At 41.4% G+C, this 21,738-nt stretch overlaps 1 protein-coding gene across 3 annotated transcripts in view; it reads left to right on the top strand.

Moving 5' to 3' along the window:
• The window catches only part of HECW1 (HECT, C2 and WW domain containing E3 ubiquitin protein ligase 1), a 328,294-nt gene that overhangs the window by 267,347 nt on the left and 39,209 nt on the right, over window positions 1–21,738 (top strand). For all 3 annotated transcript variants that reach the window (XM_075212536.1, XM_075212534.1, XM_075212535.1), the window contains 6 exons: window positions 5,418–5,539; window positions 8,467–8,652; window positions 9,043–9,177; window positions 16,319–16,424; window positions 17,580–17,676; window positions 18,690–18,773. In XM_075212536.1, coding sequence (XP_075068637.1) covers window positions 5,418–5,539; window positions 8,467–8,652; window positions 9,043–9,177; window positions 16,319–16,424; window positions 17,580–17,676; window positions 18,690–18,773 — 730 coding nt within the window. The remainder of the gene's footprint in view (window positions 1–5,417; window positions 5,540–8,466; window positions 8,653–9,042; window positions 9,178–16,318; window positions 16,425–17,579; window positions 17,677–18,689; window positions 18,774–21,738) is intronic.

Raw genomic sequence — 21,738 nt, 5'->3', positions numbered from 1 at the left:
TCTCTCCTGTTTCATACTGTGCCCTCCATGCTGCTTTTGCTCCCGTTCATCTCTCTCCCCTGTTTCACACTGTGCCCTCCATGCTGCTTTTGCTCCCCTTCACCTTTCTTCCGTTTAACACTGTGCTCTCCATGCTGCTTTTGCTCCCCTTCATCTATCTCCCCTGTTTCACACTGTGCCCTCAATGCTGCTTTTTCTCCCCTTCACCTGTCTCTCCTGTTTCACACTGTGTCCTCTATGCTGCTTTTGCTCCCCTTCACCTTTCTTCTGTTTCACACTGTGCCCTCCATGCTGCTTTTGCTCCCCTTCACCTGTCTCTCCTGTTTCACACTGTGCCCTCCATGTTGCTTTTGCTCCTCTTCATTTGTCTCCCCTGTTTCACACTGTGCCCTCCATGCTGCTTTTGCTCCCCTTCACCTTTCTTCCGTTTCACACTGTGCTCTCCATGCTGCTTTTGCTCCCCTTCATCTATCTCCCCTGTTTCACACTGTGCCCTCCATCATGCTGCTTTTGCTCCCCTTCACCTGTCTCTCCTGTTTCACACTGTGTCCTCCATGCTGCTTTTGCTCCCCTTCACCTTTCTTCTGTTTCACACTGTGCCCTCCATGCTGCTTTTGCTACCCTTCATCTATCTCCCCTGTTTCACACTGTGCTCTCCATGCTGCTTTTGCTCCCCTTCATCTATCTCCCCTGTTTCACACTGTGCCCTCAATGCTGCCTTTGCTCCCCGTCATCTGTCTCCCCTGATTCACACTGTGCCCTCCATCATGCTGCTTTTGCTCCCCTTCACCTGTCTCTCCTGTTTCACACTGTGCCCACCATGCTGCTTTTGCTCCCCTTCACCTTTCTTCCGTTTCACACTGTGCTCTCCATGCTGCTTTTGGTCCTCTTCATCTTTCTCCCCTTTTTCACACTGCTTCCTCCATGCTGCTTTTTTTTATTCCCCTTCACCTGTCTCCCATTTCACATTGTGTGTTCCATGCTGCTTTTGCTCCCCTTAATCTGTCTCCCCTGTTTCACACTGTGCCCTACATGCTAATGTTGCTCCCCTTCATCTGTGTCCCTTGTTTCACACTGTGCCCTCCATGCTACTTTTGCTCCCCTTCATCTGTCTCTCCAGTTTCACACTGTGCCCTCCATGCTGCTTTTGCTCCCTTTCATCTGTTTCCCCGTTTCGCACTGCGCCCTCCATATGTCTTCCCTGTTTCACACTGTGCCCTCTATCATGCTGCTTTTTGCTCCCCATTCACCTGTTTCACACTGTGGCCTGCATGCTCCTATTGCTCTCCTTCACCTTTCTCCCCCTGTTTTACACTGCGCTCTTCGTGTTGCTATTGCTCCTTTTCACCTGACTCCCATTTCACACTGTTGCCTCCATGCTACTTTTGCTCCCCTTCACTTACCTTTCTATTGCCTTCTTTTTTATTATTATTATTATTATTATTAATTTTTATTTATAAGGCGCCACAAGGCGTCCACAGCGCCGTACAGAGACAAACAAATTACAATACAATGGGAGACAGCACAGTACAGTAAACAGTAAGCATAGCAACTCAGTAAGCTCAATGCACAGCTAGAGAGGGTGGGGAAGGGGGAGGGAGGATCCGCAAACGACGGGGCCCAAGAAAGAGGGCGCGGAAGACAGGGAGACCCCCAGGGGGGAGGAGGGAGCGAGAGTGGATGTGGGGTGGAGGACCCTCGAGGAGGAGGGCTAAGTAGCTGGAGAGCAGAGTTAGAAGTGGTGGAAACAGGAGGAGAGATGGCCGTGCTCAGAGGAGCGTACAATCTAAGGGGAGGGGTGGACAGACAGAGAGACGCAGGGGAGAGAGGGAGAGAAGGGGGACGGAGGCAGAAGATAAGGTAGGAAGTTAAGTGGGAGACAGAAAGGCTTTAAGAAAAAGGTGGGTTTTTAGGGTCCGTTTGAAACTGGACAGATATGGGGAAGTTCTGATGGAGGGAGGGAACTTGTTCCAGTGGAGGGGGGCAGCGCGGGCGAAGTCTTGGATACGCGCGTGGGAGGAGGTTATAAGGGGGGAAGAGAGGCGACGGTCAGAGGCAGAACGGAGGGGGCGGGATGTAGCATGAATAGAGAGGAGGGTGGAGATATAGGGCGCAGTGGAGTTGGCGAGGGCCTTGTAGGTGAGTGTGAGGAGCTTAAAGAAGATTCTGAAGGGGAATGGGAGCCAGTGAAGGGCTAGGTAGAGGGGGGAGACAGAAGAGGAGTGACGAGAAAGGAAAATAAACCTAGCGGCAGCGTTAAGAACGGATCGAAGGGGATCGAGATGAGGGTGGGGGAGGCCAGTGAGGAGGAGGTTGCAGTAGTCCAGGCGGGAGATGATCAGAGTGGATAAGGCATTTGGTGGCATCTTGGGAGAGGAAGGGCCGGATGCGAGCAATGTTGCGCAGCTGGAAGCGGCAGGATTTAGCAAGAGAGAGGATGTGGGGGCCAAAGGAGAGAGAGGAGTTCAAGAGAGAAGTGGGGTCGAGATTAGGTTTCTTAAGAATGGGGGATATGAGAGCATGTTTGAAGGAGGAGGGGAAGATGCCAGTGGAGAGGGAGAGATTAAAGAGGTGAGCGAGGTGGGAACAGGTGGTGGGGGTAAGGGAGCGAAGAAGGTGGGAGGGGATGGGATCCAGGGAACAGGTAGTGGGAGGGGAGGATGAAATGAGAGAATGGACTTCCTCGCCGGTGGTGGGACGGAAGGAGTGGAGGGGAAGGTGGTTGGGGGGGAGGACGGAAGAGTGGGAGGGGTGGAAAAGAGAGTGGAGGAGAAGATTTCAAGTCGGATGGCCTCGATTTTAGAGGAGAAGAAGGAGGCGAAATCAGAGGCAGTCAGGGAGGAGGGGGGGGGGAGGGGGCCAGGAGAGTGCTGAAGGTGGCGAAGAGGCGGCGGGGGTTAGAGGACTGGGAAGAGATGAGGGATTTAAAGAAAGATTGTTTAGCGAGTGAGAGGGCAGAGCTGTAGGATGAAAGGATGAATTTAAAGTGGAATTTAAATTTAATGAATTTAAATCTCTTCTTTCTTTACTTCTGTTTTCTTCTCTTCTTCTCGTGGCTCCTCTCTGTGTGCTCCTCACTGCAAATGTCGGGTGTGATGACATTACGCCCAACATTCAGTGCAAGGAGAGGAGAGTGCCGGACGCCGTTACGTCAAATTAAGTATTTTTTTAAAATAAAAATTCTGGGCCCTGGCGGGGCCACAAAAGATATGCCTTCAGGACACATGCGGCCCCCTGGCTGCGAGTTTAAAACGTCTGACCTAGATTAACAGAATTAGTGTGAACATATTTCTTTAACTTTTTTAGTACATTTGCCACTTACTTGGAAGTAAGTGGTGGCTTTTATGGACTGAGCAAAATTCACATCCAGGGTTGTTCCCATTTATAGTATGAAATATGGGAGCCTTACATGTACAGAATGTGAGATGCATTAGGGAGCTAGCAAGGTTTCTAAGAAAGGCAGTAAATAGGCTTTAAGTACCTTTATAATTAACACTGACAGGACTATAATAATTTATATTATTAGTGTATTCGTTAAAAGTGGAAACTGTAAACAAAGCTCATACAAAGCGCACCTTTGTATTTATTAACAACTGTGGAGCTGGCTGAAACTAAATAGGCAGCATTTACATTTTTTCCATAAGTAGCAAACTCAACCTATAAAATGTATGTTATGTGTACATACTCAAGGTTCTAAATGCATATTGCTCCTGGGGACAGACATGGTTATGGATTGTACTCTTAAATAAAAAAGGAAAATAATTGCAAGATAATTTTATTTTTATTACCAGCATCATAGTTTTTATTCCATAGTATATATTTTCTTGTTTAAACCATCATTGAGCACATGTAAAAAAAAACTGTCTTAAAGCCTTTTCTCAGTGGTTCTATAATCACATATACAAGAATATGCAATGCGCAAGGAATTTAAAGCTAATTGAAGCTACATTACCAGCTACGAAAACTGTTTTACTGATATGTGCCTCCCAATAGCCAGGGCCCTGGAACTGCTACATGTAACCTATCATGTTTTCCCGGGACTCTGCCAGTTCTGTAATAGAAAACCAGCTAAATTAATTTGACTCAGACCTTATATGTTCTCCTTGTGTTTGCATGGGTTTCCTCCGGGTGCACTGGTTTCCTCCGACACTCTAAAAACATACTAGTAGGTTAACGGGCTACTGTTAAATTGACCTTAGTCTCTCTCGGTGTGTGTGTGTGTGTGCATGTTAGGGAATTTAGGCTGTAAGCTCCAATGGGGCAGGGACTGATGTGAGTGAGTTCTCTGCACATCGATGCGGAATCAGTGGCGCTATATAAATAAATGATGATGATGATGATGACTTGGTCGACTGTATAAGTTTTCTAAACAACCTCCTGAAATTAGGCACATTTCTCAGTTGTTTTCTGATCTTCAGGATGATCGTGGGTTTTCTATGGCACACATATACCAATATTTGCAGATTAGACACTTTTATCTCACATTTACGGATTGTTTAATAAGTAGACCTCTTATCTTTTACAAAAGGCTCTGTCTTTGTAACCATCCATCATAAAGGATAATCTAAAGTAAGGAGGCACATGAGTTTAAATGGTAATCTAATTTAGAGGGGACTCTAGATTCGGAGGAGTGATCAGATATTTGGGAAGGTGTATCTACATCTTCAATTAGCTTTTAGGCTGCACCCAGGTGGATTTTCTCCTTATTGCCTCTCCTCCCCCTATCCATTGCCTTCCCATCTCTATTTTATGGTAGCTCTCCATCTACCTCTCTCTCCTTTCCTCTTCCATCCTTTTCCCTACCAGTTTATTAATGAATTATAAATTGGCAGTATCGTCTACCCTCTCATTGTATTATCAGAAAGTGCCAAGATAAACTTGTTTGTATATTTTAATTGGTGTGCTGTTCTGGGCATACTGTTTTTATACTACTATTCAATTTGTACTGTTTTTATACTACTATGCAATTTGTTTTCCGGTCACTGTGTTCGCTGATATTTGCATTTCATGTCCATAATAAATAGTATTTTAAAAACATGAATACTATGATCCAAGCCCAAAAAATGTGTAGTTCTCATCAATACATGTCTAGAAACTTGATGTGCCATGAAAAATAATATTAACCACCAACCCAGGATATCTCAAAGATGAAAGTGTTCCCAAGTCATCTTTTCTTTTTGTTACTATATCTGGCAACTCAGAATGTGGTGACCACCTGCAAGACGTTTTATGACACTGACTAAAATTGCACATATCTGCATTGAAGGTTAAATGTGGGGGCTTCACGTGTAATCTGGGATTTGTAATGACAGGTCCCTTGTGAAATGAAGGAGGATCAAATTGCTGTATTTTTCCTATAAGACTGTTGACACTGTTAGTCTTCTAACAGCAGGTTACTGCTTTTTTTTCCTTTACAGAGCTAAGAAGAGATGCAACCTTAACACCTATAAATTCCCAGAAAATTACCTTATTACTGCAGTCTCCAGCTGTCAAGTTTATAACCAATCCTGAGTTTTTTACCGTGCTGCATGCAAACTACGTAAGTGGTGGGAATTCAAATATCTTACAGAAGCTTGAAAAAGATTTATTTTGAAAAGAATATTATGGTCATTTATTAAGATTATTGCAATGTTTAACTGTACTCACTAGTGTGCCTGTGTCTCCTCCCACCCACAAGCGTGCGCGATCAAATATGCTGGTGCAAGATATTACACGTCCAACCTTTGCAATTTGTGCAGACACTGTTACATTACACTTGAGCCAAGTAGTATCTCTTTAAAGCAAATACAGTTTTTGTAAAAGGAAGGAATTGGAAAACCATTGAAAAGCAATTAAAAAGAAAAAATAATAAAAGTGACAAGTCCAGAACCATTAACCAGAACAGTTTGCAGCCCTATGAATGTGGGGTCTGGTCTTCTGTGAAGTGAAATTCTGGAAGTATTGTGTAATACAAAGAGGGTGATTTATGATGGGTAATAAAACTGCATGACCGATTGTCCAGGTTTTTTTTTCTGTGTGTTGACCCTGTATTTCAACACGTTTGTGCTTCATACCACTGTGCAGCCCACACACTTGTACAACATAGGTCTAACCACTGCTTATTTTGTCTCTAAGGCCCATCATCCTTATTAAGGCAGCTTTGACATATTTCTGTCATTGAATGGCTTGTTTGGCTCTCCAAAACACTGTGTGCCATTCATTTACCTGCTCTGTCATATTTAAGCTGTAAATTACATTGCCTTTCCTTGCGCAGAAATGCCAAGCACGTTATTTGCATCTTAAGCCATACACAGGCTTGAAAATAGTGGGCTTATAAGGACTTGTTTGCAAAATTAAAACTACCTTTAATGCCAACTGTTCAATATTAGCATTTGGATGTATAGCATCGAGGGACATATTGGGTCTTCCTTGTGCTTTTTCTGTTCCACAACTGGGCCCACCTATTTCCCAGACTATGAAACTGCTCTGTAAAACTGTTGAGTGTAGCCCAATATGTGCATTATGGGAAGAATAAGATCCAGCCTAATAACACTTTGCATCTCAGCACATGACACATGATACTGAGCCAGTGCGTATAGTACATCACACATCATCATCATCATCATCACCATTTATTTATATAGCGCCACTAATTCCGCAGCGCTGTACAGAGAACTCATTCACATCAGTCCCTGCCCCATTGGGGCTTACAGTCTAAATTTCCTAACATACACACACAGACAGAGAGAAAGAGAGACTAGGGTCAATTTTGAAAGCAGCCAATTAACCTACCAGTATGTTTTTGGAATGTGGGAGGAAACCGGAGCACCCGGAGGAAACCCACGCAAACACGGGGAGAACATACAAACTCCACACAGATAAGGCCATAGTCAGGAATTGAACTCATGACCCCAGCGCTGTGAGGCAGAAGTGCTAACCACTAGGCCACCGTGCTGCCCATACACATGATACACATGATACTGAGCCAGTGCATCTAGTACATCACACATGATACTGAGCCAGTGCATCTAAGCATGTTGCCCGTGATACTGAGCCGGTGCATCTAAGCACGTCACACATGATACTGAGCCGATGCATCTAGTACGTCACACATGATACTGAGCCAGTGCATCTAAGCATGTTGCACGTGATACTGAGCCGGTGCATCTAAGCACGTCACACATGATACTGAGCCGATGCATCTAAGCACATCACACATGATACTGAGCCAGTGCATCTAAGCATGTTGCACGTGATACTGAGCCGGTGCATCTAAGCACATTACACATGATACTGAGCCAGTGCATCTAAGCACATCACACATGATACTGAGCGATGCATATAAGCATGTTGCACGTGATACTGAGCCAGTGCATCTAAGCACGTTACACATGTTACTGAGCTGCTGCATCTCAGCACGTCACACATGATACTGATCCGGTGCATCTAAGCATGTCGCACGTTATACTGAGCTAGTGCATCTAAATGTCACAATGTATGTAAGTACATTACACATGATACTGAACTAGTGCATCTTAGCATGTCATACATGATACTGAGCCGGTGCATATAAGTACGTAACAAATGATACTGAATTGGTGCATCTTAGTACGCCACACATGATACTGAGCCGGTGCATCTCAGTACGACATCTAAGGCAGCACAATTCAGAGGCAGGGTAATAATGGTTTCTCACTAATTGTATTTCCTTTCCTTTTCATTTATTTTTTTTTGCTACTTGGTTTTTCATGAACTAATTTTTTTCCTATAAAAATAAAGGAGGACAAGTATTGAATAGTAATGAAAGCCTCCTTTACATTACTTTAGCTTATCTTAATGATGTATCCACCCCCCCCCCCCCGTACAAATTTCTTGATGTAACAGCTCTTAAATGTTGTGCCTTTTTCTCAGTCATTCATTTGTAGGCTTGCCTGATGAAGGAGCCTGTGTGCTCTGAAAGCTAGCAAATACAATAAAAAAAATTGGGTTAGCCAATAAAGCATACTTGCCAACCTTAGAGAAGGCAATTACGGGAGATTCGGTCAGGGGGCGTGGTTGGAGGGCGGGAGGGGGCGGGGGCGGTGAATCGCGTTATTTTGGCCCCACCCATCCCCTGCAACAAAAACGTCCTTTTGTCGCAGGGGCGGAGCAAAAATGACCCGATTCACTGCGAAACGCGTCATTTTCTTGAGTGAGTTCCGTATGCGGGATACTTGCCCGCTCTCCCGGTAGTCCGGGAGACCTACCCGAATTTCAGGAGTCTCCCGGACATTCCGGGAGAGTTGGCAAGCATGCAATAAAGGTATCACTCCTATAATACTTTTATCTTTTTTTGACACGAAAGTATTTAACATTACATAGAATAGTAGGGAACATATTTACTCAGAATGTAGTAGATGCCTTCTAGGCAAATTTTACTGTGAATGCAAATTTCTAAAATGTTATACTGTTAATCAATCACTTGCTGTGTGTTTTTTCCCTGGTCAGAGTGCCTACAGAGTCTTCACTAATAGCACCTGCTTGAAGCACATGGTCCTGAAAATCCGCAGGGACGCGAGGAATTTTGAGCGCTATCAGCACAATAGGGACTTGGTGAACTTCATTAATATGTTTGCTGACACAAGGCTGGAGTTGCCACGTGGCTGGGAAATTAAAACTGACCAACAAGGAAAGGTATAGAATAGCAGCATAAACTGCATGCAGAATCTGGGCTCTAAAAACACATCTTTATTTTCCAGTAAATTGAAACAGATATGAGCACTCCGGAACCGCAAAGCAATATAGCGCCTTTCAAATTATTAATAATAATAATAATAATAATAATGATAATATTATGTCTGTATTAAAAAAATATATGATTTTTGAAATGAATGTAAAATTAGCACATGTTATAATGGTAAGGTAAACATGTATTGATTTACCAGTACATAAAACACACACACACACACACACACACACACACACACACACACACACACTCTCAATTCAATAGTAAATTAAATTAATATTATTGGCATCATCTGAATAATATATTTACCAATGTAATGTCTTTTTATTTTCCAGTCTTTCTTTGTAGATCATAATAGTCGAGCTACAACATTTATTGATCCCCGAATCCCTCTTCAAAATGGCCGTCTTCCAAATCATTTGACGCATAGGCAGCATCTTCAGCGGCTTAGAAGTTACAGTGCTGGAGAGGTAATTTCAGCAGTCAACCTTTCCCTAAGACAAATAATGGATATAATTATAATAATAATAATAATTTAATGTCAGTGCTAAAAAGGTCAATAAAATATTGTTTTGCTCTGCTTTATAAGTAATGGTATTAAGCATGCTCTAACAAGAAAATACATCCAGTGCAGGCAATTAATATATAGAGCATTTGTATGATTTAAATGATATACATAAAATGATTAAGGGCTTCAATTTGAGTCGGATGCAATGTGCATCTAAGACTTACATGAAAGAGTAGGAGTGGGAGTGTGCCGCAGCTTGGTAGGGTATTGTCATGGGCACTAGGAGTTTCTACCCAGGATTTACCAGGTGTGATTATGCTTACCAGAAGGGCGGAGTTTATCACAGCGATCCTCTGGGCAGTATGGTGAATGGTTGGAACAGTACAACAACTTAGGATAAGAAATGTCAATGGAGAGTCAGCGACTTGCAGCTATGCAGCAGGAGAGTCAGCGACTTGCAGCTATGCAGCAGGAGATTCAGCGACTTGAAGCTATGCAGCAGGAGAGTCAGCAACTTGCAGCAATAATGCGGAGGTAGGTATAACAACTGATGTGCAGTGAAGACTCATGTCAATGCAGGAGGGTAGCGGGAGAGTCAGTGGTCTGCGGATAGCTAGTTGTACCACTGCTGTGATGGGAAGAGTTGTCCAGGTGCAGGTAGGTAGCGGGAGCGTCAGTGGTCTGCGGATAGCAAGTTGTACCACTGCGGTGATGGGAAGACTTGTGCAGGTAGGTGGCGGAATAGCGGGTAGTCTGTAGCGGCAAGTATACCACTGATGAGCAATGGAGACTTGTCCAAATGCAGGCAAGCAGCTGAATAGCGAATAGTCTGTGGCGGGTACGTTACCACTGAGGAGCAGAGCAGGCTTGTCCGGGTGCAGGTATGCAGCAGAATAGCCAATAGTCTGTGGCGGGTACGTTACCACAGAAGAGCAGATAAGGCTTGTCCAGGTGTAGGCATGCAGCGGAGTAGAGGTAGTCTGTAGCGGGCAAGTTTACCACGGATGAGCAGAGAGGACTTGTCCACAGCAAAACCGATCACACAAGCAGAACGCAGGAAACACCTAGGAGTCTCAAGGGAATGAGAACCAAGAACAGGCAATGATACTAAGGACACAGGTGCCTTAAATAGAGAGTGGTGATTGATTCACCAATAGGATTAAAAGCAAGGTTTTAAGTTCAAGAGTCCTGCACATGCGCAATCCAGTCAAGATGGCGGACGGCCACGGCTTAGGACAGGCGTCGGCAGGAATGAGAGAGAGCCACGTACCAGACCAGAGGCACTAACCGTCTGGTGAGTGACAGGTATTATGAGTGGCATGCAACCCCAGTTGCGTCCCACTCGTAATACCCTACTGAGCTAGCTAACTACTTGCGCCACCTAATTCCTGCCGCACTTTTTCAGTCTTGTTTTGACGTGTGTTCCACCTGCGCCTTGATCCGACTAGGGTAGTTTTTGCAGCTAGATGCCCATAGTATTTGAATTATTCATGGTCACGCCTATATAACTCCGTGTTCCACCCTTTCCCTCGAACTGATACGCAAGCTGTCGCAGTGTACACTGCGTCTTAAAAGCAGACGGAACTGGAGGGAACTGTTGCTTACTGCACAACCTCCTTCAACTTTATAACCATCCATTTTATTACATTAAGAGTTACTATGTCTTTCCTAAAATACTGCAGAGTAAAAATGAAATTAGCCATGAGAGTGAATGGCATCGGGGCTGTTTTTACTGCATGTGGCACTCGTGTGTTTGAGGCTTTATTGCACATTGGGCAAAGACAAGTGCACCTAAAAATGGGCTTTTCAGCTGAGAGCAAAATTCATTTACAAAGTTGATCTTGCAAGGAATACATCCAAAATGTGCCCTCTGCACTCTTATCTCATTTCAATAGTCTGCCTCTATATAGCTAGTGACACTAATCCATACTTTGCACAAAACAACCTCACCTCGCCCAACACCTCATAATCACAGATCCCAACTTCTGCGCCTCTGCAAATATGACCCTCTTGCTTTTAAACCTATGCATTTTGGCCAAAATCTAGGTACTTTTGTGAAATGTAAAGTATATGGCACTACCAAAAAGAATTTGTGCGGCACCTAAGTCATTTCACAGTTTATAAATGGCCCATGTCAGTACATTACTGTAAAAGTCACTATTTATCCCAACTTCCTCTATATGTTCATGTAATTGGCTCTTGGAAGTGATGATGTGGAGGTTTGAGAACAACATTTATGGAGATATTTTCAAAAATGTATTTATATACTTGCTCTGAAGTTAAACATTTCAAACAATGATACAATACTTGACAAGTGAAATATTTAATTATTCCTTTTCCATTAACTAGATATTACACAACAAAGTTGATGAAAAAAACATTCAAACAAAAGAGTCACATATTTTTATGTAGTGGTCATGAGTTTATTAGTAATGAATGATTTACAAATATACACATAATAGATCAAAGTAAAATTTGCAATCACTTAGTCAACTGAAAAGGACCTAGCAAATACATCAGTACAGTATGAGATATTAATGCTTTCGCAAACATGGAGAATTGATAAACTGTAGTATATTTCCTTAACAATTCTCTTTTAACTAATATTCAACCCACTTTTATTGTTCACATACAATGGCATAGTAAGAAAAGTAGGCATGCTTACTAGCATTGTTAAAATGGGCAGCAACAAGAGCAAGAGTTTGTCTAATTTTTCTCATCTAGGGGAATATATTAAGTTGAACGCAAAGGGCCTGAGTCATCAAGGAGAGCAAAGCAAAAAAAAGAGTAACTTTGCATCTGGGCAAAACCATGTTGCATTGGAGGAGGAGGTAGATTTAAAATGTGGGGACAGATTTATATTTGGGATAGGGCATGTCCTAAATCAACTTTAAATTTCAGTGTAAAAATAAAGTTATCAAATATTTGTGTGCTACATGAAAAAGCAGCCAGTGTTTAACTTATGTGCAAAATGATAAACTAATTTGCATTGTAACATGGTTTGTCCAGGATCAAATTTACTCCTTTTTTTGCCTTGCTCTCCTTAATGACTCAGGCCCAAAGTGCGTTCTTGGCGTATAATACACTTTATTACATCTGAGTACATGCTCAAACCACTAATTTTGGAATTAGTGCTTTGTGTAGTGCTTTGTGCTCTTTCCCAGAAGTAAATTTGTGTATTATACCAATAGAACGCAGTTTGTGTTCAACTTAACATAAGCCCCATAGTGCACATTTACAGCTTTGTTAGTAAATAACCTGTATGTGATGCCCCTTAATAGCCGTGACCTCCATGGGACAGTCTTGATTTGTGGCCCCTGAAAAGGGTGTGGCTTAATAAATTGTGCGTGTGGTTGAAAGAATCTGAACCAAACCTTTTCCCAGTATTTCCTTTTAGCTCCAGTGTTGGACAGCATGTCGCTGCAATATTGCAGGCAGTATTGTATCCAGAGTGCAATACCCTATATATGCACTGCCTATAGCAGTGGATTCCAAACTTTTTCAGTTCAAGGCACCCTTAGGGTCTCCATAATTTTTTCAAGGCACCCCTAAGCCAAAAGGCACCCCTCTGAGATCGCCAAGGCACCCCAGGGAGCCTAGGCACACAGTTTGGGAACCACTGGCCTCAGGACCGGACTGGCCATCTGGCACTTCTGGCAAATGCCAGAAGGGCCGATGGTCAGATGGGCCGGTCTGATCTGTCAGTGCACTGAACGTGCACTGACACTTCCTGGTCACATGTGCCGCGCGGCACATGTAACCAGTACAGGTCCTGGAAGGCAGCAGACGAAGAGCGGAGAGAAGCAGACTGGCAAGAAGCTGAGAAGGTAAGTACAGAAAACAGTGGGGGGGGGGGGAATGTGCCAGACAGACAGAAAATGGGGGAGAAGAGAAAGATTGCCACACAGGAAACAGGGGGGGGGGGGAGATAATATTGCCCACTACTGTGTAGCATAATATCAACTGGGGGCACTATTGGGGCATAATATCAACTGGGGGCACTTTTGTGGCATAATATCAACTGGGGGCACTATTGGGGCATAATATCAACTGGGGGCACTATTGGGGCATAATATCAACTGGGAGCACTATTGAGGCATAATATCAACTGGGAGCACTATTGGGGCATAATATCAACTGGGGGCACTTTTGTGGCATAATATCAACTGGGGGCACTACTGTGTGGTAAAATATGATTTTGGGGCACTACTGTGTGGTAAAATATGATTTTGGGGCACTGTGTGGCATAATATCAATTGGGGGCATGTACTCAGGCAAGAGGGAAGGAGGAGAATGTTAATATAATGTGGGAGGCAGGCTATTAATTTAATGGTGGAGTTTAAGTGGGGGCTAATTATTTAATTTGTGCTATTTTATTTGTGGGGTGATGTGGGTTAATTTTATATTAGGGGGTAGCAATTTAAGATAGGATGATTGGACCTTTCAATTAATAGTCCCCAAACCACCCCAGCATTAAATTAAAGAGGGGCTGTTTGGGAAAAAAAATATGAATTTAATGGCAGTAATGGTTGTGGGAAATAGCATTTACGTTTAATAAATAAACCTATTTCCCTCCCTCCAAACAATCCCAGCCATAAATGAAATAGCATTTACGTTTAATAAATATACCTATTTCATTTATGGCTGGGATTGTTTGGAGGGAGGGAAATAGGTTTATTTATCAGCAGCAGCAGCTATTTTTATTAAATGTAAATACTAGTATTTTAATGTTGGGACTGGATGAAGGCCTAATTATAAAACATGGGTTGTATTGATTAAACACCAGGGCTGGTTGGAGTTTTCTAAATTACATGTACCCATTTTTTTCCAAATAGGGCCTCCAACATTCCAGTATCCAGACAAGCAGCAACTGAACTAAAGACACCAGGAGCCATAGGTGGTGAAAGTAACAAGACAGGTAGGAGAGAGCAGGACAGTCTGCCAACTGTCCTGAATCTGGTGGGGAAGTCCCGAATTTTAGTGACTGTCTCGTTTAGTGAGATTTGATCCGACTACAAGGACAGTTGGGAGGTATGTCCCACTTCACACTGTACTGCTTGTGAAGGCAGAGCTGTGTGCAACTAACAGTATTGCACACAGTATTGCCTGTGTATTTGTCTAACATTTGTCTAAAATGATAGCCATGTTACATAATAGGGGCTCCCTGTCTTAAACACCCCAGGCCCCCCAAGTGTTAATCCAGCTCTGGTTAGCAGGAGGGAGCGGATAGCTGCTCTAAGTCTCTGGATAGGACACAGCCTGCAGAACAAGCCGAGGAGCTCTAGGTATCACAAGATTTGGTAATCTTGTGAGACTAAGAGCTTCCCTGCTCACTCTACAGGAAGTTCCCACCCTGATGGATGTCAGCAGCACCAGAAGCATAGATAAGTACAGTGGGCTGGGGTATCATAATGTGACTCGGGGGATGGCGTGATAAATGTAATGTTTTCTTTTAATGTATGTATCATTTCCCCATGTGGCCACACCCACAACACAATGTGGTCACGCCTTTTTCGGTGCTGCCGCGCAGGCCCACCTCGGTTTCATTCCTGCTGGAACTAAGGTGGGCCTGTGGACTATAAATGCAAGGGCTGATTTTTAGTCCCAGTCCGGCCCTGACTGGCCTATAGAATCATTATTGAACATGTTGATAAATGTGGGCAGGGACTGATGTGGATGTTTAAATATTCTTTTTACAGCACTACATAATATTGTGACGCTATATAAATAAATATTTTGTGTGCTAGCAAACTGTTAAAGGACATTTAACCACATGGGGCCTGGTTTTGAGTTAGGAGCAAAGCAAAGAAAAGGAGCAACTTTGCACCTGGACAAACCATGTTACAGTGCAAGGGATACAAATTGACTTATTTTTTAGCACGCAAACAAAATACTGGCTGTATTTTCATGTAGCACACAAATACTTGATAGCTTTATTTTTCTGCACTTTTACCAGTACATCTCTACTGGTAGCAATCATTAATGCATAAGACATAGATTGTTCAACACTCTAACATTTTAAATGCTGTAATAAAGTTTTAGAACACAACTGTGGGAACAGCACCATTGACTTTTATTTTACCTACTTTTAATACCTTTTTCATCTGTTTATTAAAATGTTAGAGGTATAAACAAGCCCTTTGCTGACTAAAAAAAATCAGGATTTGTATACTTGTATAAAAAAAAACACTTTATTTTTACACTGAATTTAAAGTTGATCTATGACATGCCCAGTGGCGGATCCAGGGGAGGGGCGATCGGGGCAATCGCCACTCCCCTAGCAGGGGCTTGCTGCCAGCGGCTGCACACTATGTGCAGGTCCGTTCAGCAGAGACAGGCAGGGGAGAGTGTGCTGCCCGGTCGCTCTGATTGTGTTTAAAATACAATCAGAGCAGTCGGGCAGCACACTGTCCCTGCCTGTCTCTGCCGAACGGAGCTGCACATAGTGTACAGCCGCAGGCAGCCTTAGCCGTCAAAAAGGGGGCAGGGACTAAACCCCTAACTTCCCCCCCCCCCCCCCTCCGTAAAATAAACTTCTAGATCCACCCCTGGACATGCCGTATCCCAACTATAAATCTGTCACTACATTTTAAATTTACCTCCCCTCCAATGCAACATGGTTTTGCCTAGGTGCAAATTTGCTCCTTTTCTTTGCTTTGCTCTCCTTAATGACTCAGGCCCTTTGCGTTCAACTTTGCTCCTAACTCAAAATCAGGCCCATGGTGTAAAGTGCTTAACTGTCTAGCAGCTAGCAACCAGATTATAGCCATTTCTCTAGCACAGTTTACAAAATGAAAGATATTCTCTTTAGTTGCCCGTTTAAAAAGCAATAAAACACGGATCAGTAAAATGTAAAAATTGTAAGAACAAAAATCTGGAAAATTTTAAAAACAAAAAAAACTTTTACATTAAAAAAGGTGAAAGGTATATTTGAATCCAAACATGAATATAGACAGCAAAGAAATACATAAAAGTTAGTGTGGTCTTTCTATTGGTGATATCCTTGATTCCATTGTTCCATTGCATATTGGCAGAATTATGTAAGTTTTAATATTATATACATGCTGGTATGAACTCTAACATTGTATGTTTCATTCTATTAGGCTTCAGAAGTTTCCAGAAACAGAGGGGCTTCTCTATTAGCCAGACCAGGCAATAGTTTGGTATCAGCAATCAGAAGTCAACATCAACAGGAAGCAGTACCTCTAGGTAACCAACCATATATATATGTATACAAGTTAACCCGTGCTTGATACTCATGCAATCTAGTCAAATCAAGCTACTTAAGGTGTTAAAAAGGTTCTTGTCATGCATTTGGGGCTAGGCCAGGCCTCCTCAGGGGAAGAGCGTTACTTCCCGACCTAAGCGCCCTTTTTTTAACGTGGTTTTGTCCATATGTCACCACCTCATCATTCTTCTCCATCACCTCATCCCTCATCTTCATCGTCACATCCTTAATCTCCATCGTCTTACTGTTCTAAAACCTCTCGATACACAACGTTTCTGTTAAACACCTTATCGCTGTGCTCAATCAGTCTTCCTTGAAGGGCAGTATTCATAACCTGCACTTTCACATCACTGCTTCTCCGTACTCGTGAAAATGCGACATACAATTGTCCATGACCAAACACAGGCTCTGGTAAATAAATACCCACAAGGTCAAGAGTTTGAGCCCTCAACTGGTAAATTTAGCCTTTCCTACCCCTCCCACCGGAGGAAGGGGGGATGATGGAAGTTAACTGACTTCACTATTATAATTTTTTTGTCAAATAATGTCAGTATACCAAATTTCAGGTCAATTGGATGAGCCCTTTATGAGAAAATAGTTTTTTCCACACACACACACACACTAACACACGCCGCTAGGCTTATATATATTAGATCATGCAGATAATGTCATTTTAGATTCTGAACAATAGTAAGACACAATGATACTGAAGCCAATAGCCAATTGGACAAATTCAGGAGCCAGGCCTACCATATAATTAGATATTTAGCATACTCTCAAAAAGTTGAGTGCTAGTAGCAGTCTTTTTAGTTACTGTATTCTGGAATTCGCTCATACAAAGCATAGCCATCCGGGGATAAGATGAGAACAAATGATTACAACACTATTTAGCGCTCTACAACACTATTCAGCACTCAAACACAATACGACATGTACATTATCTAATGCCTTTCATGTGCATCAGCAATATTATAGTCAAGCAATGCTATTTACTTTAAAAAATGTTAATTGGTTGCACAGATCAGTGAAGTAGTAAGAAAGCAGGCATATGTGTGTGTGTGTATATATATATATATATATATATATATATATATATATATATATTCATTGTAAACCAAGCCACTTTTGTTTTTCAGCTTATAATGACAAGATTGTTGCATTCCTGCGACAACCAAACATTTTTGAGATGCTACAAGAACGTCAGCAGAGTTTGGCAAGAAATCATGCACTCAGGTAACTATCTTTTCTAATAAAACACAAATTGGGTGCCTTTCTGTGTACAATGTTAATGTTAATCTATTACTATACCAACCCTTCATTTTATGGGTTTACTAACTCCACTCGCGAGGGGTTCCAAATACTTGATTTTGGAACAAAACAAAAACAAAACAAAAAACAAACTTGCTGCAATAAATCGGCAACAAGAAGCGTACATATGTACAGCATGAACATGACATTAATAGAAGTGGTACTGTGCAGTGTGTATATGTGTATAACATGGAAAATACATAAAGCAGTATCCACACATTCAGCATAGCAAAAACAATTCAGAATTGCATACAAAACAGAGACAGTAGTGCTTTATTCAGATATGACAAAACTAGAATTAGAACAGTAAAATGTACATAAATGTAATAAAATGTTACATAAATAAAGAATGAGGCATAAAGTAAGCTGTACATTAATGTGAACACTGATTTAAATAACTCTGACCATTAAACCATTTATTTATTTTCATTACAACTCCCTCCCACCTGTTTCAGGCGCCCAATAATTTTGCTTGATTTTCTAATTAGATTTTTTACGTTGGAGATCCAAGTGCTAACCATGCTGTGCATATCTCTCAGAGCCTGCTCACAGCATTATAAAGTCTAGCAAAAGGTTTGGCAGATGTTCACTAATCTGCCAGAAAACTAGATAAGCTCAATTACTGCACAACAATTTGCACAAAAATACATAGCAAAAATCTTTTTACAGACCCTTAGAAGTGTGTTTCAGTATTTTTGATGCTTGACCTCTTTCAAGACAATCTTTCCTCTTCATCAGGGTTGGCTAACATGTGGCTCTTCAGGTCTTGTGAAACTACAAGTTCCAGCATCCTTTTCCAGCTGATAGCTGGCAGTCCATTCTGGGACTTGTAGTTTCAGTCCACCTGGAGAGCCACAAGTTGGCCAGACATGCTCTACATAATCTTAAAGTATTTTTGCAGATCAGTTATAGTGATTTGTTATCCCTTCATGGTGCAGGGAGAAGATCCATTATATTCGAACAGAGGGCACTCACGGACTTGAGAAATTGTCTTGTGACGCTGACTTAGTTATTCTTCTAAGGTATTGTATAGTAACAATAAGGGATATCATAAACCCAGCTGACATAAATTGCTTGTTTTAAACTGTGATTGTTGACAGAAGTTTAAAGTGGAGAAAAATTCAGTGTCACCGAGCTCAACGTTTGGTGGATTATGAGTCATTAATATCCAATCATATTTTTATTATTATTTTCATTACCCTTTATTTATAAGGCACCAACATATTATACAGAGCTCTTCATGAAGGGGATCATAATACAAACTAATACCATACAATGACATGAAACATAAGGTAAAGATCCAAAGACATACTGGTAGGTTAATTGGCCTGCCACAATAATCAATCCTAGTGTTTGTGACTGTGTGGTGGGGAATATAGGTCCTTAGCCCACCTGAGGCAGGAACTGATGTGAATGACTAAATACTCTCTGTAGAGTCTCTTTAGTCAAGCTGCTTAATGTGTAGGCACTATATAAATAAAATAAATAAAGATGGGTCTGCCCGAATGAGTTTACAATCCAAGAGGTATGGTGAACAATGGGTAGGTGTGTGTGTGTGTGTGTGTGTGTGTGTGTGTGTGTGTGTGTGTGTGTGTGTGTGTGTGTGTGTATGTGTGTATGTGTGTATGTGTGTGTATGTGTGTGTGTGTGTGTGTGTGTGTGTGTGTGTGTGTGTAGCTACTGTAAGACAGATCCTTAAACACATTTTGAATTTATATTTGTGAGATGATTATGAGGGAAGCAAGGCACGGAGCCGTTCTTTATGGCATTGAGCTCTATATAGTAGGAGGCAGCATGGTGGCAGAGTGGTTAGCATTGCTGAATCACAAGGCTCTATTTGTGTGGAGTTTGCAGATTTTCCCCATGTTGGCAGTCTAGATTAGGTTAATTACCTTCTTCCAAAATGGACCCTAGAGCTGCATTATATGATTGGAGCTATATAAATAAACAATGACAATTATAATAATATCAGGGCCAGCCAGGAATGTGGCAGTATGTTTTGGTCTTGGGATTCTATGTGGTGGCCATGAGCTGTTGAGCACCTAGACCTGTCCTTACAATGAAGCATAGAACTTTTGTAGTCCTTGCCTATGCACCTAATTTAAAGTTACATTTATGAGGCCTGATTCATTAAGGATCTTAACTTGAGAAACTTCTTATTTCAGTCTCCTGGACAAAACCATGTTACAATGCAAGGGGTGCAAATTAGTATTCTGCTTTGCACATAAGTTAAATAATGACTGTTTTTCATGTAGCACACAAATACTTGATAGCTTATTTGTACACTGAAATTTAAAGTTGATATTTGTGTGCTACCTGAAAAAACAGTCAGTATTTAACTTATGTGCAAAACAGAATACTAATTTGCACCCCTTGAATTGTAACATGGTTTTGTCCAGGAGACTGAAATAAGAAGTTTTTCAAGTTAAGATCCTTAATGAATCAGGCCCCTGGTTACCATAGCGTCAGTGGTGTAAATGTAACGCAAGAGCTATAACAAACAGACTGCAACAGATCAAGTAAAACATAATTATACAAATTGATTGAACCCTTTGTTCTGCAGGTCACTAAGCTCTATGTTGTGAACATCTCACAGTATATTATAGACAATAAGCTGTATATGCTGACAATCATGGCTGTATATGATGGGGGTTTACTAGACAAATGGGTCTTTTTATTTGCAGTATTTAAGTTTTCTACCATAAGATTCAAAGTATTGTTGGCTTTGTGTACTCTGCTAAATGTTACGCATGAATCAACTTGGTAGTTGTATATAAACGTCAATCACAATGTATAATCTGAAAATGGAAATGTACAACTTTAGTCATACATTCTGTAATTACATTAGTACAACTATTTGATATTTCTGGGAGCAGTAGATGAATACATTACAGAGTGTGTTAGAATTCTAAGGTTATGATAAATGTAACTATGGACTGAATGTTTTAAAAGAGCAACACTTTTTTAAAATTATACAATTTTGCCTGTATGATACAGTAATCCATATTTATATCAATATACTAGTTAATGCAATACCTAGATATTCCATAAAACATCATATAATTAATTATTAGTCTGTGTAAAAATATAGAAGTGGTTCCTGATGTAACACACCATATAGATGTAAACATTGTAAAATACCTCTCAGTGCTACGGGATGAATGGCTTTTCCTGCCACTTACATAATTCATAACCTCTATTGAAAAATATGAAATCACTTTATGTATCATATTGCCTTACATTGCAACATTTGCAGGTGTGTATGACATCATTTCTGTTTAATTGGGGATTTAAGATAAAGGGTAGAGTGTTCCATATTTTCAGAAACTTGTTTAATCAGGAAATGTACTGTTCTCAATGAATCCGCTCTAAGTTGCTCTAAAGTGTTATCTAGGTCTCACAAAGGCTTTGAAGTTCACAACAGTCATGTGAAATGAACAGAGGTTGAGTTGTTTAAATAGGAACCAAGGCAAACACTGATATCATTATCTGCTGCATTTCTAAGCTATGAGTCTGTGTTTGGCATTGATCACACTTCAATTAAACACTGTGGCACATTTGTGCTGGTTAAGTCAGTATATCACTTTATTGAATTAAGATAATTAGGGGTTTTATGAAACATGATTTAGTAACCATATAAAATATCTCCTTTCGTGGAAGCTAATAAATTGCTAGTAGATGGGGCTCATACGTAAGGTTTCAAGTGTCTAGTTTTCCCCTAGCACTTTGAATATGATGAAAATAAGCATTTAAATTCTTATGTTAAAAACCAGACTCCTGGTGTTCCTATCTTACCATAGATTACTGAAAGAAACTATAACTGCTTTACTGATTTCACAATTTAAATGAAAGCAAAGGGTGGTAATTATAGACTGATCACACTGTATCACCTTTACATACACACAATGGGCCAGTACTCAGCATATCAAAGGAAATGAAGGAGTGGCAATTATAGACTGATCAAACTGTACCCATCACCTGTACACA

The sequence above is a fragment of the Mixophyes fleayi genome, chromosome 5 (genome assembly GCF_038048845.1).
Source record: "Mixophyes fleayi isolate aMixFle1 chromosome 5, aMixFle1.hap1, whole genome shotgun sequence".
Taxonomy (NCBI): domain Eukaryota; kingdom Metazoa; phylum Chordata; class Amphibia; order Anura; family Limnodynastidae; genus Mixophyes; species Mixophyes fleayi.
Note: the sequence above shows the minus strand (reverse complement) of the source record. Positions and strands in the feature narration are given on the sequence as shown.